Below are 26,121 nucleotides of genomic sequence, written 5' to 3' on the forward strand. Positions count from 1 at the left end.
AACCTGAATAAATGTCTAATCATTAAATTTCTCCTTTTGTAAAAGAAAACAGATTAGAGGCTTTTATTTGATAATTAAATCTCTCATTTTAAAATGGGAAATATTATGAAATGTATTCATTTTTTACTAAACTTACAAGAAATTTCTATCCCAAATGATTTCAGAGACTAAAAAAAGGGAAAGCACAGGTGGAAACTTTGTGGTGCTTATCTTTGATATTGTGTGTTTGATATCACAATCAGTGTTTAAGAAACTAGACATTCTTTCTTATGAGAATACACAGGAAAATCCTAAATGTTAGGGAATTGTCAGTGTTGAATTTTCTGAAGTTGATAACTGTACTGTGGTTATATAAAAGTGTCCTTATTCATAGGGAATACACACTGAAATATTCATGGATAGAGGAGCATGATGTATACAGCTTACTCTCAATGGTTGGAATAAAGCATTTTACTCTCTCACACACACAGAAGAGAAAGAATGACAAAACAAATGTGGCAAAATGTTAACATTTAGTGAATCTAAGTGAAGGGAATATGGTAGTTCTTTGTACTGTTCTTCCCATTTTTTCCATACATTTGAAATATTTCAAAGTGACAAGTATAATACATGCTAGGATATTTATTATAATAGTAGGGGATCCCTATAATAAATATAATAAACAAATAGATATGCAAAGGTAGTTCAAGAACAGAAAAATCTATCAAGGGGATTAAGCAAATTAAAAGTTTAAAGATGACCCAAATGAATCTCTAAATTGCTTCATAAAAATCATTCTATGTTGTGTTCTACATTCATGCACAATAAAAATAGAAACACCCTAGACTAGGAACAAAAGTGAACATAACTAACCTGATAAAGAGTATTTACCAACTGTTGCAGCAAATATACTCAGTGATGGCATCCTTGGCCTGGCGCAGTGGCTCACGCCTGTAATCCCAGCACTTTGGGAGGCCAAGGCGGGCGGATCACGAGGTCAGGAGATCGAGACCATCCTGGCTAAAACGGTGAAACCCCATCTCTACTAAAAATACAAACAAATTAGCTGGGCGTGGTGGTGGGCGCCTGTACTCCCAGCTACTCGGGAGGCTGAGGTAGAAGAATGGCGTGAATCCGGGACGCGGAGCTTGCAGTGAGCCGAGATTGCGCCATTGCATTCCAGCCTGGGCGACAGAGCCAGACTCCGTCTCAAAAAAAAAAGTAAGTGGCATCCTTAAAGACAGTCACAAGGGCAGAATTTATCCATCTCCATTCTCAGTCAATCTCGTATTAGTGATCTTAGGCCAATGCAATAAAATTGGACTTAAAAATAAAGAGGTGTAAGGATTGGAAAGGGAGAGATAAAATTGTGAGTGTTTACAAATGATATGATTGTCTTAGGATGAAATCCAAGAGATTCAATGGGTAAACTATTCACAACAGCCATAAAATTTATGAGTACCTGGAAATGAACCAAGGAAAAACTTGCAAAAATTATATGATGCAAATAAAATTTTATTAAATGACTTGAAGAGGTCTTGAATAAATAGAGTGATACTTATTTTTTTTATACTTGGGAAGACTTACTGTGGTAAATATTTTGGCTCTTCCAGGTAATTTATAACATTGATGCCATCATAGTAAAAATTCAACAGAGTATTTAAGGACCTTGTCAAATTGACCCTAAAGTTTATATGGTAGAGTAAAAGCACAGGGATAGTCAAAACAATTCTAAATAAGTAAAACAGAAAAGACTTCTATTGTGAAGCACCAGGTTATAAAAAATATAGATGCAAGTTAAAAGAGTATGGTATTGTTCTGGGAACGAGCAAAATGAGTAAGAAAACCTAGCAGAGTGCATCCATCCACATATGAAAACTGGTACAAAATAAATACAGTTTTATGATCAATAGGGGGAATCAATGATATAGGGAACAATTGGTATTTCATATTGGAAAAAAAATGAAACAATGTCTCTACTTAAACCTTTCACAAAAATAAGTTCCAGGTGGATTACTGACTTTAATGTGGAAAATACAACTTAAAAATGTGTTTATAAAATTGGAGATTGTCCTATTTTTAATCAAGATGACACTAGAGACAGTTTATGCTAACTGATGCTTCTATCTGGAGCTCACGCACCATCTGTACAGCAGGCACATCGATTGCATGAACTGCAGAGGTGACCCTCAGTGGTTCTCTCTCCTTATCCCAGCTTTGGGCACAGGGAATCCTCTTGGCTGCTCTTCAGGCCTGGGTAAGAAGCTTTATTCCTTAGACAGCCCCTGTCAAATTCACCCAAAGCATTCCTTCCTCCTGTCACCTTGTATAGGAGTCTGACTCTGAGCCTTATTTTTCCTGTTTGTAAAATTGGATACTGTAGTACCTGCTTTATTCATTGTCTTAAAGTTTAAATGTGAAAAAGCATGCAAAGCCTTTAGCACAGTGCCTAGCACATAACAGATGCTCAGTAATTATTAGCCGTAAGTACCAGAATGATCAAAGAGAGCATATTTATTAGGTAAGAAAGACAGGATTTAAAAGCTGTTCAGTCTGATTCCAAAGTCTGTAATCTTTTAATGAATGTCACTGAGATCAAGCAAAAGGATATAGGATAATTTGGGAGATGTTTGTCCAGGCTGTGGAGCTTGGGGTCTGCATCCTCCTTGTTCTAGAGTTTGATAAGTCATTTTTCTTTCTCCTCTTGGCCTCCCCTATAGGTTCCAGCATTGCTGACAATTGCCTAATTTCCAATACTCATTCTTTCTCCAAAAACTTTAAAATTGTAAAACAAAACATGCATTAGGAAAAGCACATAAAATAAGAGTAATATTTAATGAACAATTACAAAGCAAACACATGTTCAACCACCACAGAGGCCGTGTTCTTTTTTTATGTCTTATCAAGGCCCACACCACTTCCTTAGTGACAAGTGACAGCTTCTTTTCTGTTGGTCATTGAGTAAACGGATGTCTTCCTTTGGGGAGACATGCCAGCCCGTGAGGGGAAAAGTGTGAGAAATATCCTGGTCTTCAATCCAACATTATCACAAATCATTTCTTGGGCGGGGAGGTTTCGAATTCTCCTGCCACCATTGAATTACAATTGTTGGCTTCTACTTCTGGTTCAGACATTCGCTGCTGTTGCCCCAGATCCCAGCTCTCCCCATCCCTGAGTTCTCTAACTCTTCTTTGTACTGATTTTTTTCTCTGAGGGCAACCACCTTTCTCAGTCTCTCCAGAATTGCTAAGAAGAATCCAACCTGGACAAATGGCAAAATTCGAGCCAAGGGAATTCAAGCCTTTTGGTAAAAGAGAAGGAGGTGGACACCCAGCCTCTCCCTTGAAGTGCATTGCTGCTCTTAGACCAACAGGGATGACTGGACGTGTGGCCCCTCCCATGTTTTTATTCCTTTCTCAGCTTCTTCTTGTCCTGTCTCCACAAATGATTTTTTTCTTTTATTTTTCTTTAGAGATGGGGTTTCGCTATTTTGCTCAGGCTGGTCTTGAAATCCTGGGCTCAAACAATCCTCCCTCCTTGGCCTCCCAAAGTGCTAGGATTACAGACACCAGAATAGAGATATAATTGCCTCCTTTCTATGGGAAAATCTTAAGGCACACTCTAGGTTTGCAAATCATGCTAATTTCCTTCCTTTCCAGCCTGCACCGATTTGTAACTTGTATGTCTTCTTTTGTAGGGTCTGACCTTGATTAGCTGTCTAATTGAGGAGGTCCTTAAAAATAAACGCACATAGAGGCATTGCTGATTGATAATTTGATTTATGTTCACAGGAGGAAGAACAAGATCAAACAAGAGAGCTATGGTTACGTGCTTATTGTTTATTGATGCTAAGTCTCTCTCTATTTCTTTTAAAACAAACATTGAGGCTGAATTTTCAGGGAATGCAGATACCTAGCAATTGGCCAAAGGGTTGTCCTGCCTAATTTGGTAAAAAAGTGGCAGACAACTGCACATTATTTAGATTTACCAGATGAACATATAAAAAAAAAAGAACCAAGTGGAAATCCTGGAAATAAATGATTATTGAAATAAAAATTCATTACTCACTACATAGAACTACCATTTGACCCAGCAATGTCATCACTGGATATATACCCAAAGGAATAGAAATTGTTTTACCATGAAGACACATGCATGCATATATTCATTGTAGCAGTATTCAAAATAGCAAAGGCATGGAATTAATCTAGATGTCCATCAATGGTGGACTGGATAAAGAAACTGTGGTACATAAATACCATGGAATACTATGCAGGCATAAGAAAGAATGAAATAATGTCCTTTGCAGCAACATGGATGGAGCTGGAGGCCATTATCCTAAGTGAATTACAGCAGCAACAGAAAATCCAGAAAAGCCGAAAACAGAATATCATATCATCTCACTTATAAGTGTGAGCTAAACACTGAATACATGTGGACACAAAGAAGAGAACAATAGGCATTGGGGCTTACTTGAGGGTGCAGGGTTGGAGGAAGGTTAGGACTGAAAGAGTCCCTATTGGGTATTATGCTGATTACCTGGGTGACAAAGTTATCTGTACAGCAAATATTAATATGCAATTTACCCATGTTAACAAGCTGCGCATGTACCCTTGAACCTAAAATAAAAGTTGGAAAAACATTAGATAAAACAGAGTTTAGACTGGATACAGCTGAAAGAAAACTTGGTCAATTGTTAGCTAGTACTGAGAAATTCACCCAGAGCCCAGCACAGAGAGATGAAGAGAAAAATATAAGAGAAAGGCAAAATAGTGATAATAAAAATAGAAAGTCTAGTAAATATCCAGTGGAAATTCCAGAAAGGAGTGGAGAGAATGGCACAGAAGTAATATTCAAAGAGATAAAGAAAGGACTTTTTTAAAAATTTTTTTTATTTTTTATTTTTTTAGAATTAAGACATGCATCTTCAGATTAAAAGTGCATATTTGGAGTAAAGCAGAATAAATAAAAGGCAAACATGACTCGGCAAGATTTCTGACAATAATTTCTAGTTCATGCTTTTATTTGAAGCAAATGGACCAGGAGCCAACTAAACATGAAAACCAAGCCTTATAATGGCCACTGATTGCTCATGTCAATCCCCAGGTCCTATTGCACCTGTATAAAGTGAATTCTTGAAAAGGTGTAGATGCCCTTCCTTCTCCAACAAAAGGGCATCCTCTGAAATACTTCTCTGAGATGTAGCCATGGAAGGCAAGGGAGAGGCTCCCAGGCAGCAGAACTGAATTCTTCGGATTTATTGAATAAGGAAGTCACTCCAACATTAGGTAGGAAGTCCCCACATCCCTGTCTTACAGGATGTACAATCTATATTATGGGCCAGTGACAATTTGTATATATCTTCCTATGTTTCCCTTTTGCAAATAGGACTTTTTATTGCAGTCATTCTGCCCTCACTCTACCATTTTATATTGGGTGCATTTGAAGTGGTTAAACTTACTTAAGCTTATTAAACTTAATCTGTAAAGACTATAAATTTAACTGACAGAACTACTTTCACCCACATTTCAGAACTGGAGATGAATATAGTACCCAGAGAGACATTTTGTTGTCTTTCTTTGGGAGAGAGGTTGAGTGCATTTTATGTAGATGTTGGTTTAGAAAGTATTTGAAAAAATTTACAGCTATGTAGATTTCAGTAACCAAAAGGGGTAGACTTTAGAGAACACTCACTACTATTTTTACCACTGAGCATCCTTTTGCCCCTCTTCTGGTAGCCATATCCTAATTTACCCCAGGAGAATCACTCCTTCTCCCACTCTGAAAATTCTACTGGATTTGGAGCATTCAATGGTGATGAGTATTGTGGCCTTGGCTTAAACCAATTGGTACATCCCATTTCCCTGGTCCCGATCATTGATTTAAAGATTTAATTCTAGCCACTCCTAGTTAGTTGAGTTGCCCAGAAAAAGCCCTTACTAGACATGAATGTGGGAAGATGGGAGGAGATGCTACAGCCATATTATAAATGCTAAGAGGGAGTCTGACTAAGAATGAAGCCAACATGAAGAGAACTGTCGTGGAGAGAATCTTGTGGGAGCTATAGTTTGAGACCTTGCTCAAATTGCACCTGAAAATAACACCTATTTTTTCTTGGTTTATTCAGCACTCTCACTTCTTGCATCTTTAAGATCATTTTTTAACTTTCCTCTGCAGGATTATCTGGACAGTGCTACTATCCCAGGCACCTCCAACTCTGGGTTTAGGACTAAAGACATCTTGGAGGGACCATAATGAAGCAGTACGTGGCTGAATTCTGAAGACTTGGGTTTGAATCTTACAGTACCTCTGACTTGCTGTGTCATCTTGGGCAAGTGGGCTTACTCTCTGAGGTTCCATTTCCTTTTCTTTAAAATGGGATATAAAAGTGCTTGAACCACTGTGAAGTTCGGGGTCATGATTCTTGTCTATTCCTAGGCTTTTTCTTCAGGAAGGTAAACTCTCTGGGTCCTGAGAGTCCTCTATAAGGTAAAAACCCAGCTAGAATCTAAGACTTGGGGCCTCTAAACAGCATCTGTTCCAATGCGCTGATCTTACAAATAGGGAAACTGAGGCCCAGAGAAAGGAAGGTTCTACATCAAATTGGACAGAGCTGGGATTCCAGCACAGTCTCCTGAGTCCAGTGTCATCGTCATACCTCTCTAGCTGACCACAGGGCCCCAGAGGCCAGAAGTGATGCTGTCAAGTGTGAGTCTTTCATGATCTTTCTGGCACTCTGCTCTGTTTGGGCCACAGAGGCGTCCTCAAAGTGGTGCTCTCCACTGACCCCAGGCTTCGATGCCAAACTCTCCCACAGTAATGATCAACCAGGCATCATCCCATAGTAATGATCAACCAGGCATCATCCCATAGTAATGATCAACCAGGCATCATCTGCCATGTCCATCCAAGATCCTGCCGTCTCCTGATCTGCAACAGGAAAGTTTCTCTGAGACTCATTTTTTCTCATCTGTAAACTGACTTGACATTAGTATCTACCAAATTTTGTGTGACGCTTAAATGTAATAAAACATGCTAAACCAAAGGAGATGGATTCCAGTGATTTGGGGAAATCTTTTCCCAAGCTGCTTCTAGCTCTGTTCTACAGTTTGATAATCCAGCTTTTCTTTTCTCCGTTTTCTTCTTTTTTTTTTTTTTCTGAGATGGAGTCTTGCTCAGTCGCCCAGCCTGGAGTGCAGTGAGGCGATCTTGGCTCCCTGCAAGCTCCGCCTCCCAGGTTCACGCCATTCTCCTGCCTCAGCCTCCTGAGTAGCTGGGACTACAAGTGCCCGCCAGCACGCCCAGCTAATTTTTTGTGTGTGTTCTTAATGCCTAGCACTTGTTTTTCTTTTTGTTTTACCAGGTCCCTAAAGCATTTCCTCATGACATACCACAGACTTTCTTTCTTTAACCTTAGGTTAACTGGATCTCTTCCTCTAGGGAGACAGACATACAGCTTTTGAATGAATAAAGTGCAGAACCCTGATCTGTACACCAACCATCTCTTGCCTGGCAATAAGTAGGAAGACACTTGAGATCCACCATTGTTGGTTAATTTCTCCTGCTAATTCTTTGATGGATGGATGTTTTTCACCCTTGTCCAGATTTCACCCTTGTCTAGAGCTTTACTGCCCCTCACCCATTCACTTGTGGGCCTGAAAGGACAGCTCACATTTCCAGGTTTTATTAAGACTATGATGAGCAGCAGGTAAGTATGATCCTTGCAGAATTCAAACTTTCTTGGGTGGGGAAATGCTAAGGAGTGGCTAAGCCATCTGTTTCTCTGAAAGGTCTGGGGAGATCCGGCTACCATGTCCACCACCTGTGGATGACACCTCCAGAGGTGATTGAAATGACCCCACCTCCCTTGCAGCCATCTCTTTCTCATCTGCTCTTCCTGTCCCAGCTCGGAGTTTTTCCCCCAGTACTCTCCCCACCACACCTGTTACTTCTCCATACTCCCTGGCTCGGTGTCTCCATTCCCATTTGGTCATTATTGAACGTTTTATGTATTTTGTTTAAGACAACATTTTAAGCTAAGTTATAAAGGCAACTATGAAAGTCAGGAAATTGGCTGAGGCTCTTGGGGTGAGTTCATGGCCTCAGAGGAAGGAGGATGAAACTGTTTCTTAGAGTCACAGTTACCGTCCTGGGACAGGTAGAGGAACTGAGGCCCAGGGAAAGGTAGTGGCTGCCTTATTCACACAGGAATGAGCTGTGAAAACCTGGTCGTCTGCCAGATTCCGAAAGAGTTTTTTGTTCCGTGTTGTTTTTTGGTTTTGAGACTTGGAAACATAGTGAATCTTAGGTAAGAACATAGTGACTTTTAGCTAAGGGTGAAGGTGGCATCTGCTATCAGAATGGGGAGACCCAAAACACGTCTCCCTTAGGCCTGAGCAATGGGGCTCCTTCCCTGCACCTCACACTTCAGGGCGCCTTGTGCCTTGGGGTATCTTCCTCAAAATTGTCTATGTTCCCCTCTAGTGCCTGAAGCCAGCCAGGATCAATGGTGTCACTGGGGCAGAGAATCCCAGCTTGGACTGAGAACTGCATGGGTTCTAGTCCAAGGGGGTGCTTCCCACTCTGTACTCCTTCCCCCATTGCTAGAATCTAGGGCAGTCATCCTACCGCCTTGGATGGCTCCTGTTGGTAGCCTGTGGCTGCTCCTGTCTCTTCCTCAGGGCTTTCCAGGCCATCTCTGTGCAACTCCAAAGGGCCTTTTCAGTTGATGTCTTTTTTTTTTTTTTTTTTTTTTTTTTTTGCCTCTGATTGTCCTGTGCTCTCTCAGGTCAGTCTTGAGCCATGATGGATTAGGGAGAGACATTTCTTGTATAAATGAGATGCTCCCCTCACTTCACCCATGAGCCCCTCCAGGGCCGGCTACATAATTTACAAGACTTAATGCAAAGTGAAAATGTGGAGTCCCTTGTTCAAAAACAGGAAAAAAAGTGTTAAAGGTACTAAAATTAATTTTTTAATTTTCTTTGGCAGTTTCTCTCTAGATCTGCCATGGTGTTAAAAAACGTATTTACTGTCGCTCCTCCACAAGTATGTAGATACTCACAGGGAGAGTGCACACCCTCAGAGGTGTGCAGGGTCCCTGTCCCACTACTTGGTGTGTGCAGGACCCACCAGCTAGCAGGTTCCCTCTGTCACCAGCACCCTGGTAGTCAGGGACAAGGGACCACACTAACAACATTTGAGACAATAATTGGAAACCAATATTCAGAGGAGGCATAAAAGATGATGCAGCCTCACAAGTAATGATGTAACCAACTTTAATAAATGGCAGTGGGAAGTGCAGAGGCAAGTAGGTTCCATCAACCCGGGTTCTCCAGAGAAAGAGAACCAATAGCTGATTATCTGGCTATCTATCTATCTATCTAATCTATATCTATCTGTCAGTTAAGATCTATCTATCTACCTACTTACCAATAGGTCCAATCAGGTCTATTTTGTCAAGAAATGAGACCACGTTTTGTCAAACATTTAATGGGGCAGAGCCAGATGGGTCCAGACCCAAGGACTAAGCTATTCAGTTAAAGACTGACAGCTCCCTGTGCGCTTAATGTGTGCAGGGACACGCCGGTAATAAAAACAATATGTACTGTACTGAGAGGACCAGACATTGTGCTGAGTGCTTTCCAAATACTCCTCACAACAGCTGTACGACTCCAGAGGCAGCAACACTCTCATTTTACAGCGGAGGTAGCTGAAGTTCAAAGAGGTTCAGTGATTTGCTTCCAACCTGTAAGTCTGACTTTGAAGTTCAGGTTCTCAAAACCATGTGGTGTCGACTCTGTGTGCGCGCTCTTTTCTGTAGCCCTAGGCCTAGTGCAATACCTGACATGCGGTAAGAAATGTTAAATAACTTTTGTGGGAATGGATTGTATAAATGAATGAAGGAATCTGTAGGATTTAGGTAGAACACAATAAAGGGTGTGTGAAATAGATTTTTATTTATTTATTTATTTTTTTGAGATGGAGTCTCACTCTCATAGCCCAGTACTGTGATCTCAGCTCACTGCAACTCTACCTCCCGGATTGAAGTGATTCTCCTGCTTCAGCCTCCTGAGTATTACAGGCACACACCACCATGCCCAGTTAAATTTTGTATTTTTAGTAGAGATGGGATTTCACCATGTTGGCCAGGCTATTCTCAAACTCCCAAACTCAAGTGATCCACCTGCCTCAGTTTCCCAAAGTTCTGGGATCACAGGCATGAGCCACTGCTCCCGGCTTTGAAATAGATTTAATGAGTCAATCTCAGGTTAAGATTGGGTTAGCAGCGGAAGTGTCCTCCACCAAACAGGTTCTGGGGATCAGCATGTGAGTAACCTGTTTTAGAAAAGCTCAATCTTGTGTGTGTCATTAATCCGCTATGCAGCTTTGAGCCTGGATCTTCTTCTAAGGGATTCAGTCTCTTTTATGCAAGCTGCGGGTTTGGTCTAGGAGTTAGCATTTTCTTTAAAGGACCAGACAATAAGTATTTTAGGCTTGGCAGTAAATATTTTAGGTCCCTGTTGCCATTGTAGTGGAAAAATAGCCGTAGACAGTACATAAATTAATGGATGTATGGCTATGTGCCAATAAAACTTTATAAAAACAGGTGACTAGGTGGAAATTTGGTCCAAGGACTGTAGTTTGCTGATCTAGAAAACCCTTGAAGTCCTCTTTAGTCTTCACATTCTATGATGTAAAGATTTAGAACCAATTATGTCAAAGATAATAATGATTATATATTATTATCCTCCTCTGACACCCATGGAAGACATTGCTAATTGGGCACAGGGTACTTTTCTGATGAGAAAGGAGTTGGTTCTAATCGGTCAATCACACATTAAGCAATCAGCCAATTGGAGATTTAAAAAAAAAACAAAAAAAACCTTAAGCTGTAGCATTCTCCTTTTAATTAATTATTTAATTTTTTTTTGAGATGGAGTCCCATTCTGTTGCCCAGGCTAGAGTACAATGGCGCGATCTTGGCTCACTGCAACCTCTACTTCCAGGGTTCAAGTGATTCTCCTGCCTCAGCCTCCTGAGTAGCTGGGGTTACAGGTGCGTTTCACCCTTTCACCATGCCTGGCTAATTTTTGTATTTTTAGTGGAGATAGGGTTTCACCATGTTGGCCAGTCTGCTCTCGAACTCCTGACCTCAAGTGATCTGCCCACCTTGATTTCCCAAAGTGCTAGGATTACAGGCATAAGCCACCATGCCCAGCCCCTTTTCATTCTTTAAGAAACAAATATTTAGAAAACTCCAGATAATTTCTTGAGTGTGGCACTGAGGAAAATAGGAACAAACAGAGAGAGAGAGAACAGAAACTATGTGAGAGAAATAAAATTGTCCCCTGGGTAGTGCAGGTGAGAACAAAAATCTTGACTTGAGAGTGTCATTACCCACTGGCGGAAATCATATCCTCCATTTCTCTCTTACCTGCCCTACTAAATACCAACTAGGACTGAATGTACCTGGTTCATAGTAGTTACCTCATGCATATTAATTTTCGTCCTTTTCTTTTTCCACCAAAATTTGATTGATGATTGATTGATTATGTCCAAGTCTTCTGATCCACCAAAATTTAAACCATGGAGTGACTTTCATATAAACAGATCTGCTGCCAGTTGACTGTCTGGTTGTGGAATACTTAAATACTTCATGTGGGGCTGTCACTACTTGATAATGAGTGAGTCTTTCATGTCTGTGAAAAGTTCCACAAACATTCACTTTAGGAATGAATGGGAGAATTCTAAGCATGAAGATAGTGAGTCAAGAGCTTAGAGTTTGCAGCCAGATGAGCTTTGGTTGAATTTTATTTTATTTTATTTTATTTTTTTAAGACAGAGTATCGCTCTGTTCCCTAAGCTGGAATGCAGTGGCATAATCATGGTTCACTGCAGCCTCAAACTCCTGGGCTAAAGCCATACTCCTGGCTCAGCCTCCCAAGTAGCTGGGACTACAGGCATACATCATCATGCCTGGCTAATTTTTAAAATTTTTTTGTAGAGATAGGGTCTCAATATCTGGCCAGGGCTGGTCTCAAACTCCTAGTCTCAAGGAATCCACACACCTCAGCCTCATGAGCAGCTGAGACTGTATGTATGTGACCCTACACTCAGCTATGGGCTGAATTTTAGAGATAATGATGACTCTCTTTATAATTAGAAGCAATCTATGCAGATTGGGTAGCATATAGAACGAGTTTAATTTTTTGCTGTCATGTGAGATCTGTAAGGGTTTTTGGGGAATTTTAGGAAGCAGTCCTCTAAGATCTCAAATTATCTCATAGCTAAATGTTGATTACAGTGACTGATGAGCTGCTTTCCCCCTTTATCTCAGATTCATTTCAGTTCTCTTTAGTGGGAAGGGATACAATTCACTTATTCTTTTCAGAGTCCCTTCATGCCCTTAATTTCATAACCCTCTGAGAAGGGCTGACTTGTTAGTATCATTTCATTTCACAGTTGAGAAAACTGAGCTCTGAAGAGATTTGCTGAGAGCAGAGCTCTTCTTCAGCTTTCATTTGTTGAGTGAATGCTTTTCCTGTGACAGGCACTGGGGATAAACGGTGTAAATATTTCAGGGAACTAAGTATCGGTTGGTTGAATGAGCTGAACTTTTGAGAAAGAAACTGCATTGAGCATTCAGCAGAGTTTCACAATGCCTTAGAGTCCAATAATGTGAAAATCAGAATTCGTAATGTGAGAATAGGATGTAATGCACGAAGTCTCAGCTGGGGGTCTGCATCTGGTTTCAGTTCCAGGTCCAGGTAGCACCTTTGCAATTGACCACTTCTTCCCCTCTCCACCTGTAAGGCTAATGGCCTGGGGTCTCGTGATGTTTAGGGCTCAGATGGACACTGAGATGGCCTCTTTAATCAGCCAACCTCTCAGGCCAACCTCTTCCCTTTCTTTTCTGGTAATTACTGTATTGGCCTCAAAGCCTCACCTGGCATAGGAAAGATAAACCGTCTCCTTGGTGCCAGGATTTCTGGTCTCTGGCTAAGCTTCCTGCTTATGCAATAGTAGCTGGGAGAGGCCAAAAGAATTTTGGTTGGGCCACACCCACTGGTGAAAGAATAAATAGTGAGGTTTGGCATTGGCCATCAGAGTCACTCCTGCCTTCACCATGAAGTCCAGTGGCCTCTTCCCTTTCATGATGCTTCTTGCCCTGGGAACCCTGGCACTTTGGGCTGTGGAAGGCTCTGGAAAGTGTAAGTTGGGAGTCATTCTGGTCTAATCTGGGCTGCAGGGTCAGAGGTGCGGTCTCCTGGTGATGTGGGTGTGTCCCCTTCTGTAGGCTCTGATCTCTCAGCTTAGTTTCAGGAGACCTCCCTGAGAGTGGAATACATGTCTGGCTGAGCTCCAAGGTTTCTGTGAGGGTTTCTGAGCTTCTGGAAATGCTTTTTCTATGCAGCCATGCTGTCGGCCCAGATCCCACTCTCTCTCTCTCTCTGTCTCTCTCTCTCTTATCCTCTGCCTTCCTCACCTGTCTGCGACTCTCAAATCATTAGTTTCTGACTCTGCTTGTTCTTTGTGTCTTCGCTTCTGCTATTTTGTCTCTGTGTTTCTGCCTTGGGCTTTAGCTCTCAACTTCTCTCACACTGGTTCTATTTATCTTTGTTTATCTGTCTCCATCTCCATCACTCCCAGCCTTCCTCTCTGCCTTTGTGTAGCCCTGTTTTGCTCTGGGGTGGGAGGTCTTGACTAGAAGCCTGCTGCCCTTTTCTTGGGTCTGAAACATCCCCTGTCCATTTGTCCAATTTAATCAAGCCCATCAATCCACCCGGAGATCAGGCAGGCATGACCCTTTGGGCTTTGTGGATAGCTCCTGAGGTAAGGGTCTCTCCCCCTCAAAAGTGGTGCTTTGTTCAGCAGGCATGATGACTTCTCAGTGCCCAGCCTACTCCTGACCTTTTGACTTTCTCTTCAAAAGCCTTCAAAGCCGGAGTCTGTCCTCCTAAGAAATCTGCCCAGTGCCTTAGATATGAGAAACCTGAGTGCCAGAGTGACTGGCAGTGTCTAGGGAAGAAGAGATGTTGTCCTGACATTTGTGGCATCAAATGCCTGGATCCTGTTGACACCCCAAGCCCAAGTAAGCAGATCGGGGAACTGGGTAGAGAGGAGTGAGCCTGAGGACACAGCATTAGGGGGATGGCACTGGGTGATGGGTCCTGCCAGGCCTCCTTGTCAATCAGTCAATGAGTCACATGCCCTAAGCAGGAAGGTAGCCAGCAGGTGGTGAAGCAGCGGGCATTTAGATAGTCAGGTAGTTGGAAGCCTCCCACCTAGTCAGCACTGGACGACTGGCCCCCTGCATCAACGGGGGCCTGATGTTCTAGGACAGCCAGGTGCTATGTTTGGGGGGTGACTTACGGAGAAAGTGGTGGTGATAGAGATCGGGGGGGATGATCCGACCTGCTCAGGTTGCAGCAGGGGCTCACTCTAAAAAGTGGAGATAGGAGGGGTTGTGTAAAGTACAAGGCCTCTGACTGGTAGCCTCACTCTCACCCAGCGAGGAGGAAGCCTGGGCGTTGTCCACCAGCTTATGGCCAATGTATGATGCTTAAACCCCCCAATTACTGTGAGATGGATGGCCAGTGCGAGCGTGACTTGAAGTGCTGCATGGGCATGTGTGGGAAATCCTGCGTTTCCCCTGTGAAAGGTAAGCAGGGACCGAGGGCACACTGAGCTCCCTCCATCTCAGCCTCAACCCTCTGGAGGCCCAGGCATATGGGCAGGGGGACTCTTGACCCCTATTCCAAGCAGAGCCTCTGTCTGACTCCCTTGTCCTTCAAGAGAACTGTTCTCTAGGTCTCAGGGCCAGGATTTCCATAGGATCACCTGTGGCTTTGATTCTATTCTAGTGTCTCTGGGTGGGGGTCCTGGGCAAGTGACTTTCTGAGTCTCAGTTTCTTTATCGGTAAAATGGACATAATGAGATTGAAAGTGCTCTGCAAAGCACTATGTGCACTAAGAATTTATTATTCAGTTTGTTTCCGTCATGTTTTCTGAGGTTAAATCCCAAACGATCCGTGGAGTTTGAGGATTATCTAATTCAATGCTTTCAATTTAGAGTTTTACGGTGAAAATGAGACTTGTCTCCTGACACTAAGTCTCTCTCAACTATAGCACTATCTTGCTATTTTCTTTATCTCAGGAGGATCCTTGGGCAGAAGGAAGGATGTGAATATGATTTGGCTGATTTCTATGCTGAAGCTCTTATCTGATTTTCTCTCACAGCTTGATTCCTGTGATTTGGAGGAGGCTCTGGAGTCCTGCTCTGTGTGGTCCAGGTCCTTTCCACCCCCAGACTTGGCTCCACCACCGATATCCTCCTTTGGGGAAAGGCTTGGCACACAGCAGGATTTCAGGAAGTGCCAGTTGATCAATGAATAAATAAATGAGCCTATTTCTCTTTGTACCCTGCTTCTGTGATTCATTGGGGTTATGAGTGGGGTGGGAGGCTATGAGGGAAGATCTAGCTATGAGGCCTTCCTCCTATGGATATATAGTGGGAGGAAGAGGCTTAGGGACTGGGGGGACTTGAATTTATATCATGAGTCTATAAGTACTGGCTCTGTGATTTTGGACAAGTGATTTTTATCGCCTAAATTTCAATTCTTTTGTCTGTGAAGTGGCCATAAAAGTCAACTTCTCACAGCATTTGGAACATTGGAGGAAGCATTGTGTGTGTAATAAATAGCAATGTTACTAGGCCACAGCAAGTTCTCAAAAAATAGGGGCTACTTGTGGCCTACTGGAGTGATTTTGAGTCTCTTTAATTTCCTCTCTCTCCCAAGACACTATTTCTTCTATTTTATGATGAGAACGTTATCATAATGGGTAGCATTTATGGCACACTATTGGCCATACCATGCAAGGGTGGTGGTGTCCTTGACTCCACGGAGCAGGAGTAACAGGAACTGGGACTGCTAAGAGCTAAGGAGCAGGCAAAGGGCCTTGCTCCACATTGCTCTGCTCTGTGGACTCCAGAGGAAAGAGACAACTTGATTAGATAAGATTTTTAAAAATATTGTAATTCAATCCTTTCCTGGAAAAAGTCAGCAAACTAAAAATTCTTCCTTACTACTTTCCAACAATGCTCTAAGAGCAGCAAGGGAATATATTAAATTAACAATTCAATGAAGAGGAAAAAGAGGGAGAACCATTTTATTTATTTGATGAGTGTGGCAGTCACCCTTCACGTTGGCTCCCAGTGATCTCACCTGTTGGTATTCACACCTTTGTGTAGCCCCCTCCTGCATTTTTCCACAGTTAGTTTGTGTGACTAATAAAACATTACAAAAGTGAGAGATAGTTATGTCCTCACGAAATTAGATGATAAATGTTTGCAGCTTCCATTGTGGAGGCATTCTCTCTCTCCTCAATCACTTACTCTGAGGGCATTCTTTTGGCAGGTCATGAGGAAACTCAGGCCATCTGTGCAGTGGCCCACAGGGTGAGGATCCAACACCTCTGACCAAGAGCCCATGAGGAACGGAGGCCCATCCATAAACACATGAGTGAGCGTGGAGTGGGTTTTTCAGTCTTGCTCTAGTCTTTTATTTTTTCTGATAGAATCTCACTCTGTCGCCCAGGCTGGAGTGCAGTGGCATGATCACGGCTCACTGTAGCCTTGAATTCCTGGGCTCAAGTGATCATTCTACCTTCGCTTCCTGAGTAGCTAGGACTACAAGTGCACGTCACCACATCCAGCTAATTTTTAAAAAACTTTTTTTAGAGACGAGGTCTTGCCATGTTGGCCAAGTTGGTCTAGAACTCCTGGGCTCAAGCAATCCTCCTGCCTTGGCCTCCCAAAGTGTTGGGATTACAGGCATGAGCTACTGCACCTGGCCCGCTCTAGTCTTGAAAAGACTGCAGTCCCAGCAGATAGCTTGACTGTAATCTCATGAGGGCCCTGAACCACAACTACCCAGCTAAGCTAATCTAAACGGATTCCTGACTCTCAAATTGTGAATTGATGTTAATGGTTTTAAGATGCTAAGTTTTGGGGAAAGTTGTTATACAGCAATTGATAAGCAATACAATGAATTTAGCAAAAATTTGATACTACAACCAAATATGGACAGTAAAAGAAAATTATGAGCCAATGTCATCTTCTACAAACATAAGTATGAAGATCCTAAGTAAAATGCTAAAAATTAGAATTCATCAAGGTTTTAAAAGCTTTCATAGAGTTCAATGTGAATATGAATTTTTTAAATTAAAATTAAAAATAGAAATAAATCCAGAAAAGGTAACATACCAGAAATTCTGTAGCAAAATCTACATTAAGTTAATTTTTCAGAGGCATTGTCACTGAAGTAAGACAATAAGGATCATCAGTATTTTCAACAATGTATGAAATATTTAAAACTGCGCAGCTAAATGAGATAAAGGAAAAGATTGGGAAGAAAGATACAAAATGGTCATTATTTGCAGACAGTATCATTTCCTGTATAACAATTTGAGACATTCAATAAGATTGATAAAATAAGATTTACCAAAGTTGCTGGGTATAAGGCCTACACAAAATTCTATAGCATTTCTACACATTGTTTATAACCAATCAGAAATAATAGAAGTAGACATAAATAGTCAAAGAAAGTAGCCAGAAGTAGTCAAAGAAACAAATGCTACAAAATACCTAGGAATAAGCCCCCAAATTGTGCCAAACCTTCATGGATTAAAAACAAATTTTAGAAATAAAGGTCTAAAATATGAACTCAGTAGATAAAAAAATAATGTTTATGTTTGGGAAGACTTAATAAGGTAAAGATAATGATTTCTTTAAAATTATTTCTAAATCCAATGTGATTACAATAAAAAACCTAATACAATTTTTGAGAAGAACTTGACGAAGTGATCCTACAGTTAATGTATTATTATAAAGGTTGCAGTAGAGCCCGTAAAGTTTTTTAAAAGTACAAGAATGGAGGGTAGCTAGATTAGGTATCAAAATGTGCTGATGATATAATAATTAGTGTAGTATGATGTTGGTACAGGAATAAACAAATAGTCCAGTGGAATGGAATACCTACAAGGACATCATGAGAGTGACACTATATGAAAAAAAGACTATCTACAAGGAGACTTGTATATTTGTGGACATTTATTATAAGAAAGAGAGGAATTTTTACAGCTGGGTAGAGCAAAGCTCATACTAGTAATGACAGCAATTGGCTTTTTTTTCTTTTAAAGTTCAAACTAATAACTTTTATGGAGTTTAACAATAATCTCTAACATGGTTATTTGATTTCCGTTTATTCTTTTCAGCCACTACATTTTAAATTTCTTTTTAAGTTTTTAATTGACAAATTATAATTGTATATGCTTATGGGGTACAATGTCTTGAAATATGCATGCGATGTAGAACGATTAAATAAAGCTAATTAACATATCCATTACCTTATGTACTTTTTTGTGCTAAAATCATTAGAAATTTACTCTTTTTGCAGTTTTTAAATAGATAACACATTGTTGTAAACTATATTCACCATACTGTGCAATAGAGCTCAAAAACTTATTCTTTTTGTCTAATTAAAACTTGAAATTTTGACCAACATCTTCTCTCCCCAACCCCAGCCTCTGGCAACCACCATTCTACTCTACTTCTATGGGTTCAACTGTTTTTCATGCAAGTGAGATCACCCACTACTTGTCTTTCTGTGCCTGACGTTTCATTTAGCGTCTCGTCCTCTGGGATGTTCATGTTGTCACAAGAGACAGGATTTCCTTCTTTTTAAAGGCTGAATAGTATTCCATTGGATATATATACCACATTTTCTTTATGCATTAATCCCTTGATGGACACTTGGGTTGATTTCACATCTTGGTAATTGTGAATAATGATGTAATGAACATGAAAGTGCAGCTATCTCTTCACCATACTGATTTCATTCTGTTTGGATACATATCCAGAAGTGGAATTGCTGCATCATATGGTAGTTCTATTTTTAATTTTTTGAGGAACCTTTATACAGTTTTCCATAATGGCTGTACTAATTTACATTTCCACCAACAGCGTGCAAAGTGCGCAAGGGTTCCCCATTCTCTACATCTTCTCCAACACTTATCATTTGTCTTTTTGATGGTAGCCATTATAACAGGCATGAGGTGGTATCCCATGGTGTTTTTCTCATTGTAGTTTTAATTTGCATTTCCCTAAGAATTAGTGATGTTGAACTTTTTAAGAAATATACCTGTTGGCCATTTGTATGTCTTCCACTTGTATACTTCCTTTGAGAAATGTCTATTTAGGTCCTTTGCTCATTTAAAAAATCACACCTGAGAAACAGCCTTATGGGCTACCCCTGGCAGGAACACTCCCAGGCTGGCCACGAAGGTGTGTGCCAAACAAAAATTCTAGAGTTGAAGAATTCAATGAATAAAATTAAAAAAAAAAATACAACTGTGAGCTTTAACAACAGAGTAGAAATAATTTCTACACTAGAGGACTAGATACTTGAAATAACATCAACAGACAAAAAGAGAAAAAAGAACAAAAATGAAGAAAGCCTACAGGATTCTGGGGACACCATTTGTTCAAAATCAAGTGAACAAATATTCACATTATGGGCATTCCAGAAGAAAAGAGAACAGAAAATGTATAAATAACATATTAAAAATAGCTGAAAACTTCCCAAGTATTGGCAGCAAGATGGACATACAGGTCCAGGAAGCTCAAAACACCCCATTTAGGTTCAACCCAAACAGGTCCTTTCTGAGGCACACTATTGTCAAATTGTCAAAAGTCAAAGGCAAAGAAAGAATTCTTAAAACAACAAGAGAAAAGCATTATGTCATGTATAATGAAATACCCATCAGACTAACAGGGGATTTCTTAGCAGAAGCCTTATAGTCCAGAAGAGAATGGAACAATATATTCAAATTACTAAAAGAAAAAAGAAACTAGTGGAAAAGAATACTTAGCAAAATTATCTTTCAGAAATGAAACAGAAACAAAATCATTCATAGATAAGCAATAACTAAGGGGATTCATCACCACTAGACTGGCCTTACAAAATATTTTCAAGAGAGTCATGTCTAGAAGTGAAAAGACAACTGCCACCATCATTAAAGTTTAAGAAACTCTAAAACTCACTGGCAGAGCTGATACACAAAGGAGGAAGAGAAAAGAATCAAGAATACAATAAGAGAGGAAGTAAGGAGCAAAAGATATATAAAACAATCAGAAAACAATCAATAAAATAACAGAATTAAGCTCTCACCTTTCAACAATAGCCCTGAATATAAATGGATTAAATTCACCATTTAAAATATGTAGACTAGCTGAATGGGCAAAAAGCCTAAACTCAACTGTGTCCTGCTCACAAGAAACTCACATCACCTGTAAGGACACATATGGGGTTGAAGTGAAGGTACGGAAAAGATATTCCATGCAAACAGAAACCAAAAGCAAGCAGAAATAGCTATACTAATATCAGACAAAACAGACTTCAAGCCAAAATCTGGAAGCAGGGACAAAATTGACCACATAGTTGGAAGTAAAGCACTCCTCAGCAAATGTAAAAGAACAGAAATTATAACAAACTGTCTCTCAGACCACAGTGCAATCAAACTAGAACTCAGGATTAAGAAACTCTCTCAAAACCACTCAACTACATGGAAACTGAACAACCTGCTCCTGAATGACTACTGGGTACATAACAAAATGAAGGCAGAAATAAATATGTTCTTTGAAACCAATGAGAGCAAAGATACAACATACCAGAATCTCTGGGACACATTTAAAGCAGTGTGTAGAGGGAAATTTATAGCACTAAACGCCCACAAGAGAAAGCAGGAAAGATCTAAAATTGACACCCTAACATCACAATTAAAAGAACTAGAGATGCAAGAGCAAACACACTCAAAAGCTAGCAGAAGGCAAGAAGTAATGAAGATCAGAGCAGAACTGAAAGAGATAGAGACACAAAAAACCCTTCAAAAAGCCAATGAATCCAGGAGCTGGTTTTTTGAGATCAACAAAATTGATAGACTGCTAGCAAGACTAATGAAGAAAAGAGAGAAGAATCAAATAGATGCAATAAAAAACTATAAAGGGGATATCACCACTGACCCCACAGAAATACAAACTACCATCAAACAATATTATAAACACCTCTATGCAAATAAACTAGAAAACCTAGAAGAAATGGATAAATTCCTGGACACATACACTCTCCCAAGACTAAACCAGGAAGAAGTTGAATCCCTGAATAGACCAATAACAGGCTCTGAAATTGAAGCAATAATTAATAGCCTACAACCAAAAAAAGTCCAGAAGTGGATGAATTTACAGCTGAATTCTACCAGAGGTACAAGGAGGAGCTGGTACCATTCCTTCTGAAACTATTCCGATCAATAGAAAAAGAGGGAATCCTCCCTAATTCATTTTATGAGGCCAACATCATCCTGATACCAAAGCCTGGCAGAGACACACAAAAAAAGAGAATTTTAGACCAATATCCCTGATGAACATCAATGCAAAAATCCTCAATAAAATACTGGCAAACTGAATCCAGCAGCACATCAAAAAGCTTATCCACCATGATCAAGTGGGCTTCATCCCTGGGATGCAAGGCTGGTTCAACATATGTAAATCAATAAACGTAATCCAGCATATAAACAGAACCAAAGACAAAAGCCACATGATTACCTCAACAGGTGCAGAAAAGGCCTTTGACAAAATTCAGCAGCTCTTCATGCTAAAAACTCTCAATAAATTCGGTATTGATGGAACCTATCTCAAAACAATAAGAGCTATTTATGACAAACCCACAGCCAATATCATACTGAATGGGCAAAAACTGGAAGCATTCCCTTTGAAAACTGGCACAAGACAGGGAAGCCCTTTCTCACCACTCCTGTTCAACATAGTGTTGGAAGTTCTGGCCAGGGCAATCAGGCAGGAGAAAGAAATAAAGGGTATTCAATTAGGAAAAGAGGAAGACAAATTGCCCCTGCTTGCAGATGACATGATTGTATATTTAGAAAACCCCATCATCTCAGCCCAAAATCTCCTTAAGCTGATAAGCAACTTCAGCAATGTCTCAGGATACAAAATCAATGTACAAAAATCACAAGCATTCTTATACACCAATAACAGACAAACAGAGAACCAAATGATGAGTGAACTCCCATTCACAATTGCTTCAAATAGAATAAAATACCTAGGAATCCAACTTACAAGGGATGTGAAGGACCTCTTCAAGGAGAACTACAAACCACTGCTCAATGAAATAAAAGAGGACACAAACAAATGGAAGAACATTCCATGCTCATGGATAGGAAGAATCAATATCGTGAAAATGGCCATACTGACCAAAGTAATTTATAGATTGAATGCCTCCCCATCAAGCTACCAATGACTTTCTTCACAGAATTGGAAAAAACTACTTTAAAGTTCATATGGAACCAAAAAAGAGCCCTCATTGCCAAGACAATCCTAAGCCAAAATAACAAAGCTGGAGACATCATGCTACCTGACTTCAAACCATACTACAAGGCTACAGTAACCAAAACAGCATGGTACTGGTACCAAAACAAAGATATAGACCAATGGAACAGAACAGAGCCCTCGGAAATAATACCACACATCTACAACCACCTGATCTTTGACAAAGCTGACAAAAACAAGAAATGGGGAAAGGATTCCCTATTTAATAAATGGTGCTGGGAAAACTGGCTAGCCATATGTAAAAAGCTGAAATTGGATCCCTTCCTTACAACTTATACAAAAATTAATTCAAGATGGATTACAGACTTAAATGTTAGACCTAAAACCATAAAAACCCTAGAAGAAAACCCAGGCAATACCATTGAGGACATAGGTATGGGCAAGGACTTCATGTTTAAAGCACCAAAAGCAATGGCAACAAAAGCCAAAATTGACAAATGGGATCTAATTAAACTAAAGAGCTTCTGCACAGCAAAAGAAACTACTAACAGAGTGAACAGGCAACCTACAGAATGGGAGAAAATTTTTGCAATCTACTCATCTGACAAAGGGCTAATATCCAGAACCTATAAAGAACTCAAACAAATTTACAAGAAAAAAGCAAACAACCCTATTAAAAAGGGGGCAAAGGATATGAACAGACACTTCTCAAAAGAAGACATTTATGCAGCCAGCAGACACATGAAAAAATTCTCATGATCACTTGCCATCAGAGAAATGCAAATGAAAACCATAATGAGATATCATCTCACACCAGTTAGAATGGCGATCATTAAAAAAGCAGGAAACAACAGGTGCTGGAGAGGATATGGAGAAATAGGAACACTTTTACACTGTTGGTGGACTGTGAACTAGTTCAACCATTGTGGAAGACAGTGTGGCAATTCCTCAAGGATCTAGAACTAGAAATACTATTTGACCCAGCCATCCCATTACTGGGGATATACTCAAAGGATTATAAATCATGCTGCTATAAAGACACATGCACATGTATGTTTATTGTGGCACTATTCACAATAGCAAAGACTTGGAACCAACCCAAATGTCCATCAATGACAGACTGGGTTGGATTAAGAAAATATAGCACATATACACCATGGAATACTATGCAGCCATAAAAAAGGATGAGTTCATGTTCTTTGCAGGGACATGGATGAAACTGGAAACCATCATTCTGAGCAAACTATCACAAGGACAGATAACCAAATACTGCATGTTCTCACTCATAGGTGGGAATTGAACAATGAGAACACTTGGACACAGGAAGGGGAACATCACATGCCGGGGCCTGTTGTAGGGTTGGGGGAGTGGGGAGGGATAGCATTAGGAGATATACCTAATGTAAATGACAAGTTAATGGGTGCAGCACACCAACATGTCACATGTATACATATGTAACAAACCTGCACATTGTGCACCTGTACCCTAGAACTTAAAGTATAATAATAATAATAAAAATTAGCCACAGAAGTTCCACAGTATGATTAAACTTTCTACTTTAGGACAATCATTTTGAATGTGCTTTTTTTTTTTTTTTTTTTTTTTTTTTTTTTTTTTTTTTTGCCATGGAGTCTTACTCTATTGCCAAGGCTAGAGTGCAGTGATGCCATCTTGGTTCACTGCAACCTCCACCTCCTGGGTTCAAGCCATTTACTGCCTCAGCCTCCTGAGTAGCTGAGACTACAGGTACATGCCACCAAGTCTGGCTAATTTTTGTATTTTTAGTAGAGATGGAGATTCACCATGTTGGCCAGGCTGATCTCAAACTCCTGACCTCAGGTGATCTGCTCGCCTCGACCTCCCAACGTGCTGGGATTATACACATAAGCCACCGTGCCTGGCCTGAATGTCCTCTTAAGGGTAGATTATAGTAGGACTAGACTGATAACCTAGCCAGTTAGGTTCTTATAGTGTTCAATTAGTAAAGCTTTTTTTTTTTTTTTTTTTTTTTTTTTGAGACGGAGTCTTGCTCTGTCACCCAGGCTGGAGTGCCATGGCCGGATCTCAGGTCACTGCACACTCCGCCTCCTGGGTTCACGCCATTCTCCTTCCTCAGCCTCCCGAGTAGCTGGGACTACAGGCGCCTGCCACCTCGTCCGGCTAGTTTTTTTGTATTTTTTTTTTTTTTTAGTAGAGACAGGGTTTCACCGTGTTAGCCAGGATGGTCTCGATCTCCTGACCTCGTGATCTGCCCGTCTCGGCCTCCCAAAGTGCTGGGCAATTAGTAAAGCATTTTAATTGCTTAGACTTGGCACATAAACAGCAAAGAGAAGATTGAAGGGTATCAATCTACATCTGAATTTTTAAATCACTTTTTTCAATTCCATTTTGTACTATTTTCAGGAGATCTCTGCTAGATATTTTCTGCCTACGTTATACATATTAAAGCAAATTAATAGTTTTATTCCACATCCTTCCATTATATCCAGCTTCCCCATAACAATGACTGCTGTCATCTAAGTTATTTCACAAAAATCTAGACTATTCCTGACTGGCAGGTTTATGTTTTGCTAGGGTTTTTGTTTTTGCTTTTGTTTTTATCAAATCCTGATTTATTTTAAAACTTTAAATTTGTCATAAAATCATAAAAATCTTCAGAGTTTTTGTTTGTTCATTTATCATTTAGTTTTTAAATCTATCCAGCCACTGCTTGGTCAGATCTCATCAGTACTATGCAGTACTCATTAGTACTCAGTACTGCACCTGCACCCTCTCTCAGGTATTAATTTCTCTCTTAGGAATTAATGCTGAAATCCAGAAGTTGAGTAACTTTTTCTATTTAGAGCTACACAGTAAATTGTGCCAGCTTCGTGGGTCATGTGGCCCCCTGTGACAATTATTTAACTTTGCCAGCATAGAATGAAAACGTACATAGACAATGTGTAAACAAATGAACGTGTCTGTGTTCCAATAAAATTTTATTTACGGAAAAAAAAAAGAAACTATGCAATGATCATAAAAATATTAGATGTCAATTTGAAACATGCTTGGGAAAAAGTAGTTTTTCAAAATTGTTAAGATACTTGTTAGAGATAAATAAAATTTTGGAAAATCACTTTCCCAGACCCTTGAAACCTTTGTGGGAGTTAAGGAAGCACAGAGTTACAAATCTGGAAAATTCATGGCTAATTACACTTCATTATTAGGTAGACTTAGGGCCCAACCCCCAACCAAAGACTCAAGGGAGGTAAGCTGAACCATAAGGATTTTGTTCTCCAAATTGAGGGTGTTGGGGTCCGCGTGTTTCCTAAACAAAGGAATGAACACACAAGACAACACAGGACAAGACATAAATGGCGGCCGCCCCGAACGGCACACACTGCTTTATTTTTATCCAGCCGTTTGTGGAATGTTGCCAAGTCACGGGACATGTGTTGCTTCTCTGACCTTTCCTTGACTCGCAAGATCAGTAAAACATTGACCAGTTCCCAGAGCCCGCTGCTTACAGCTGGCTCCTTTATCCTTCTTGTTTGCAGAGAAGGAATGTCCTGCTTTGTTTGCAAGAGCAGGGCTTATCGGGAACTTCTCGTTTGCCAGCACACAGTCCTCTACATCTCCCCCTTCTTATTTACAGGTTTGAATTTCTTTCAAAACCATTATCACATGTTGGGCTCGTTGGGATTTGGTGTTTGCCCTTTGGCACCATTTCTAGTAGACTGTGAAAATGACAAAGGCAA

At 40.3% G+C, this 26,121-nt stretch overlaps 4 protein-coding genes across 5 annotated transcripts in view; 1 reads left to right on the forward strand and 3 right to left on the reverse strand.

Moving 5' to 3' along the window:
* The window catches only part of DNTTIP1 (deoxynucleotidyltransferase terminal interacting protein 1), a 505,046-nt gene extending 494,364 nt beyond the window's left edge, over positions 1–10,682 (reverse strand). Inside the window, exon 1 of the mRNA XM_050806548.1 lies at positions 8,574–10,682. Coding sequence (XP_050662505.1) covers positions 8,574–8,602 — 29 coding nt within the window. The 5' untranslated portion in view covers positions 8,603–10,682. The remainder of the gene's footprint in view (positions 1–8,573) is intronic.
* The window catches only part of WFDC2 (WAP four-disulfide core domain 2), a 232,770-nt gene extending 218,210 nt beyond the window's left edge, over positions 1–14,560 (reverse strand). Inside the window, exon 1 of the mRNA XM_050806608.1 lies at positions 14,551–14,560. The gene's annotated coding sequence lies outside the window, so the exon portion shown is untranslated. The remainder of the gene's footprint in view (positions 1–14,550) is intronic.
* The window catches only part of SYS1 (SYS1 golgi trafficking protein), a 398,294-nt gene that overhangs the window by 105,251 nt on the left and 266,922 nt on the right, over positions 1–26,121 (reverse strand). The window lies entirely within an intron of this gene.
* SLPI (secretory leukocyte peptidase inhibitor) lies at positions 13,082–15,401 on the forward strand. Its single transcript, XM_050806607.1, has 4 exons — positions 13,082–13,193; positions 13,916–14,074; positions 14,495–14,644; positions 15,223–15,401. Exons 1-4 carry the CDS (start codon positions 13,109–13,111, stop codon positions 15,225–15,227), a joined length of 399 nt encoding a protein of 132 aa, XP_050662564.1. The 5' UTR covers positions 13,082–13,108; the 3' UTR covers positions 15,228–15,401.

Source organism: Macaca thibetana, chromosome 10 (assembly GCF_024542745.1).
Source record: "Macaca thibetana thibetana isolate TM-01 chromosome 10, ASM2454274v1, whole genome shotgun sequence".
Lineage (NCBI taxonomy): Eukaryota > Metazoa > Chordata > Mammalia > Primates > Cercopithecidae > Macaca > Macaca thibetana.

Excerpts from the sequence above, each read along its gene's own strand:
- SLPI (XM_050806607.1), top strand. The coding sequence starts at position 13,109 with ATGAAGTCCAGTGGCCTCTTCCCTTTCATGATGCTTCTTGCCCTGGGA. Across the intron at positions 13,194-13,915 it reads TGTGGAAGGCTCTGGAAAGT|CCTTCAAAGCCGGAGTCTGT; the intron begins GTAAGTTGGGAG and ends TCTCTTCAAAAG. Across the intron at positions 14,075-14,494 it reads TGTTGACACCCCAAGCCCAA|CGAGGAGGAAGCCTGGGCGT; the intron begins GTAAGCAGATCG and ends ACTCTCACCCAG.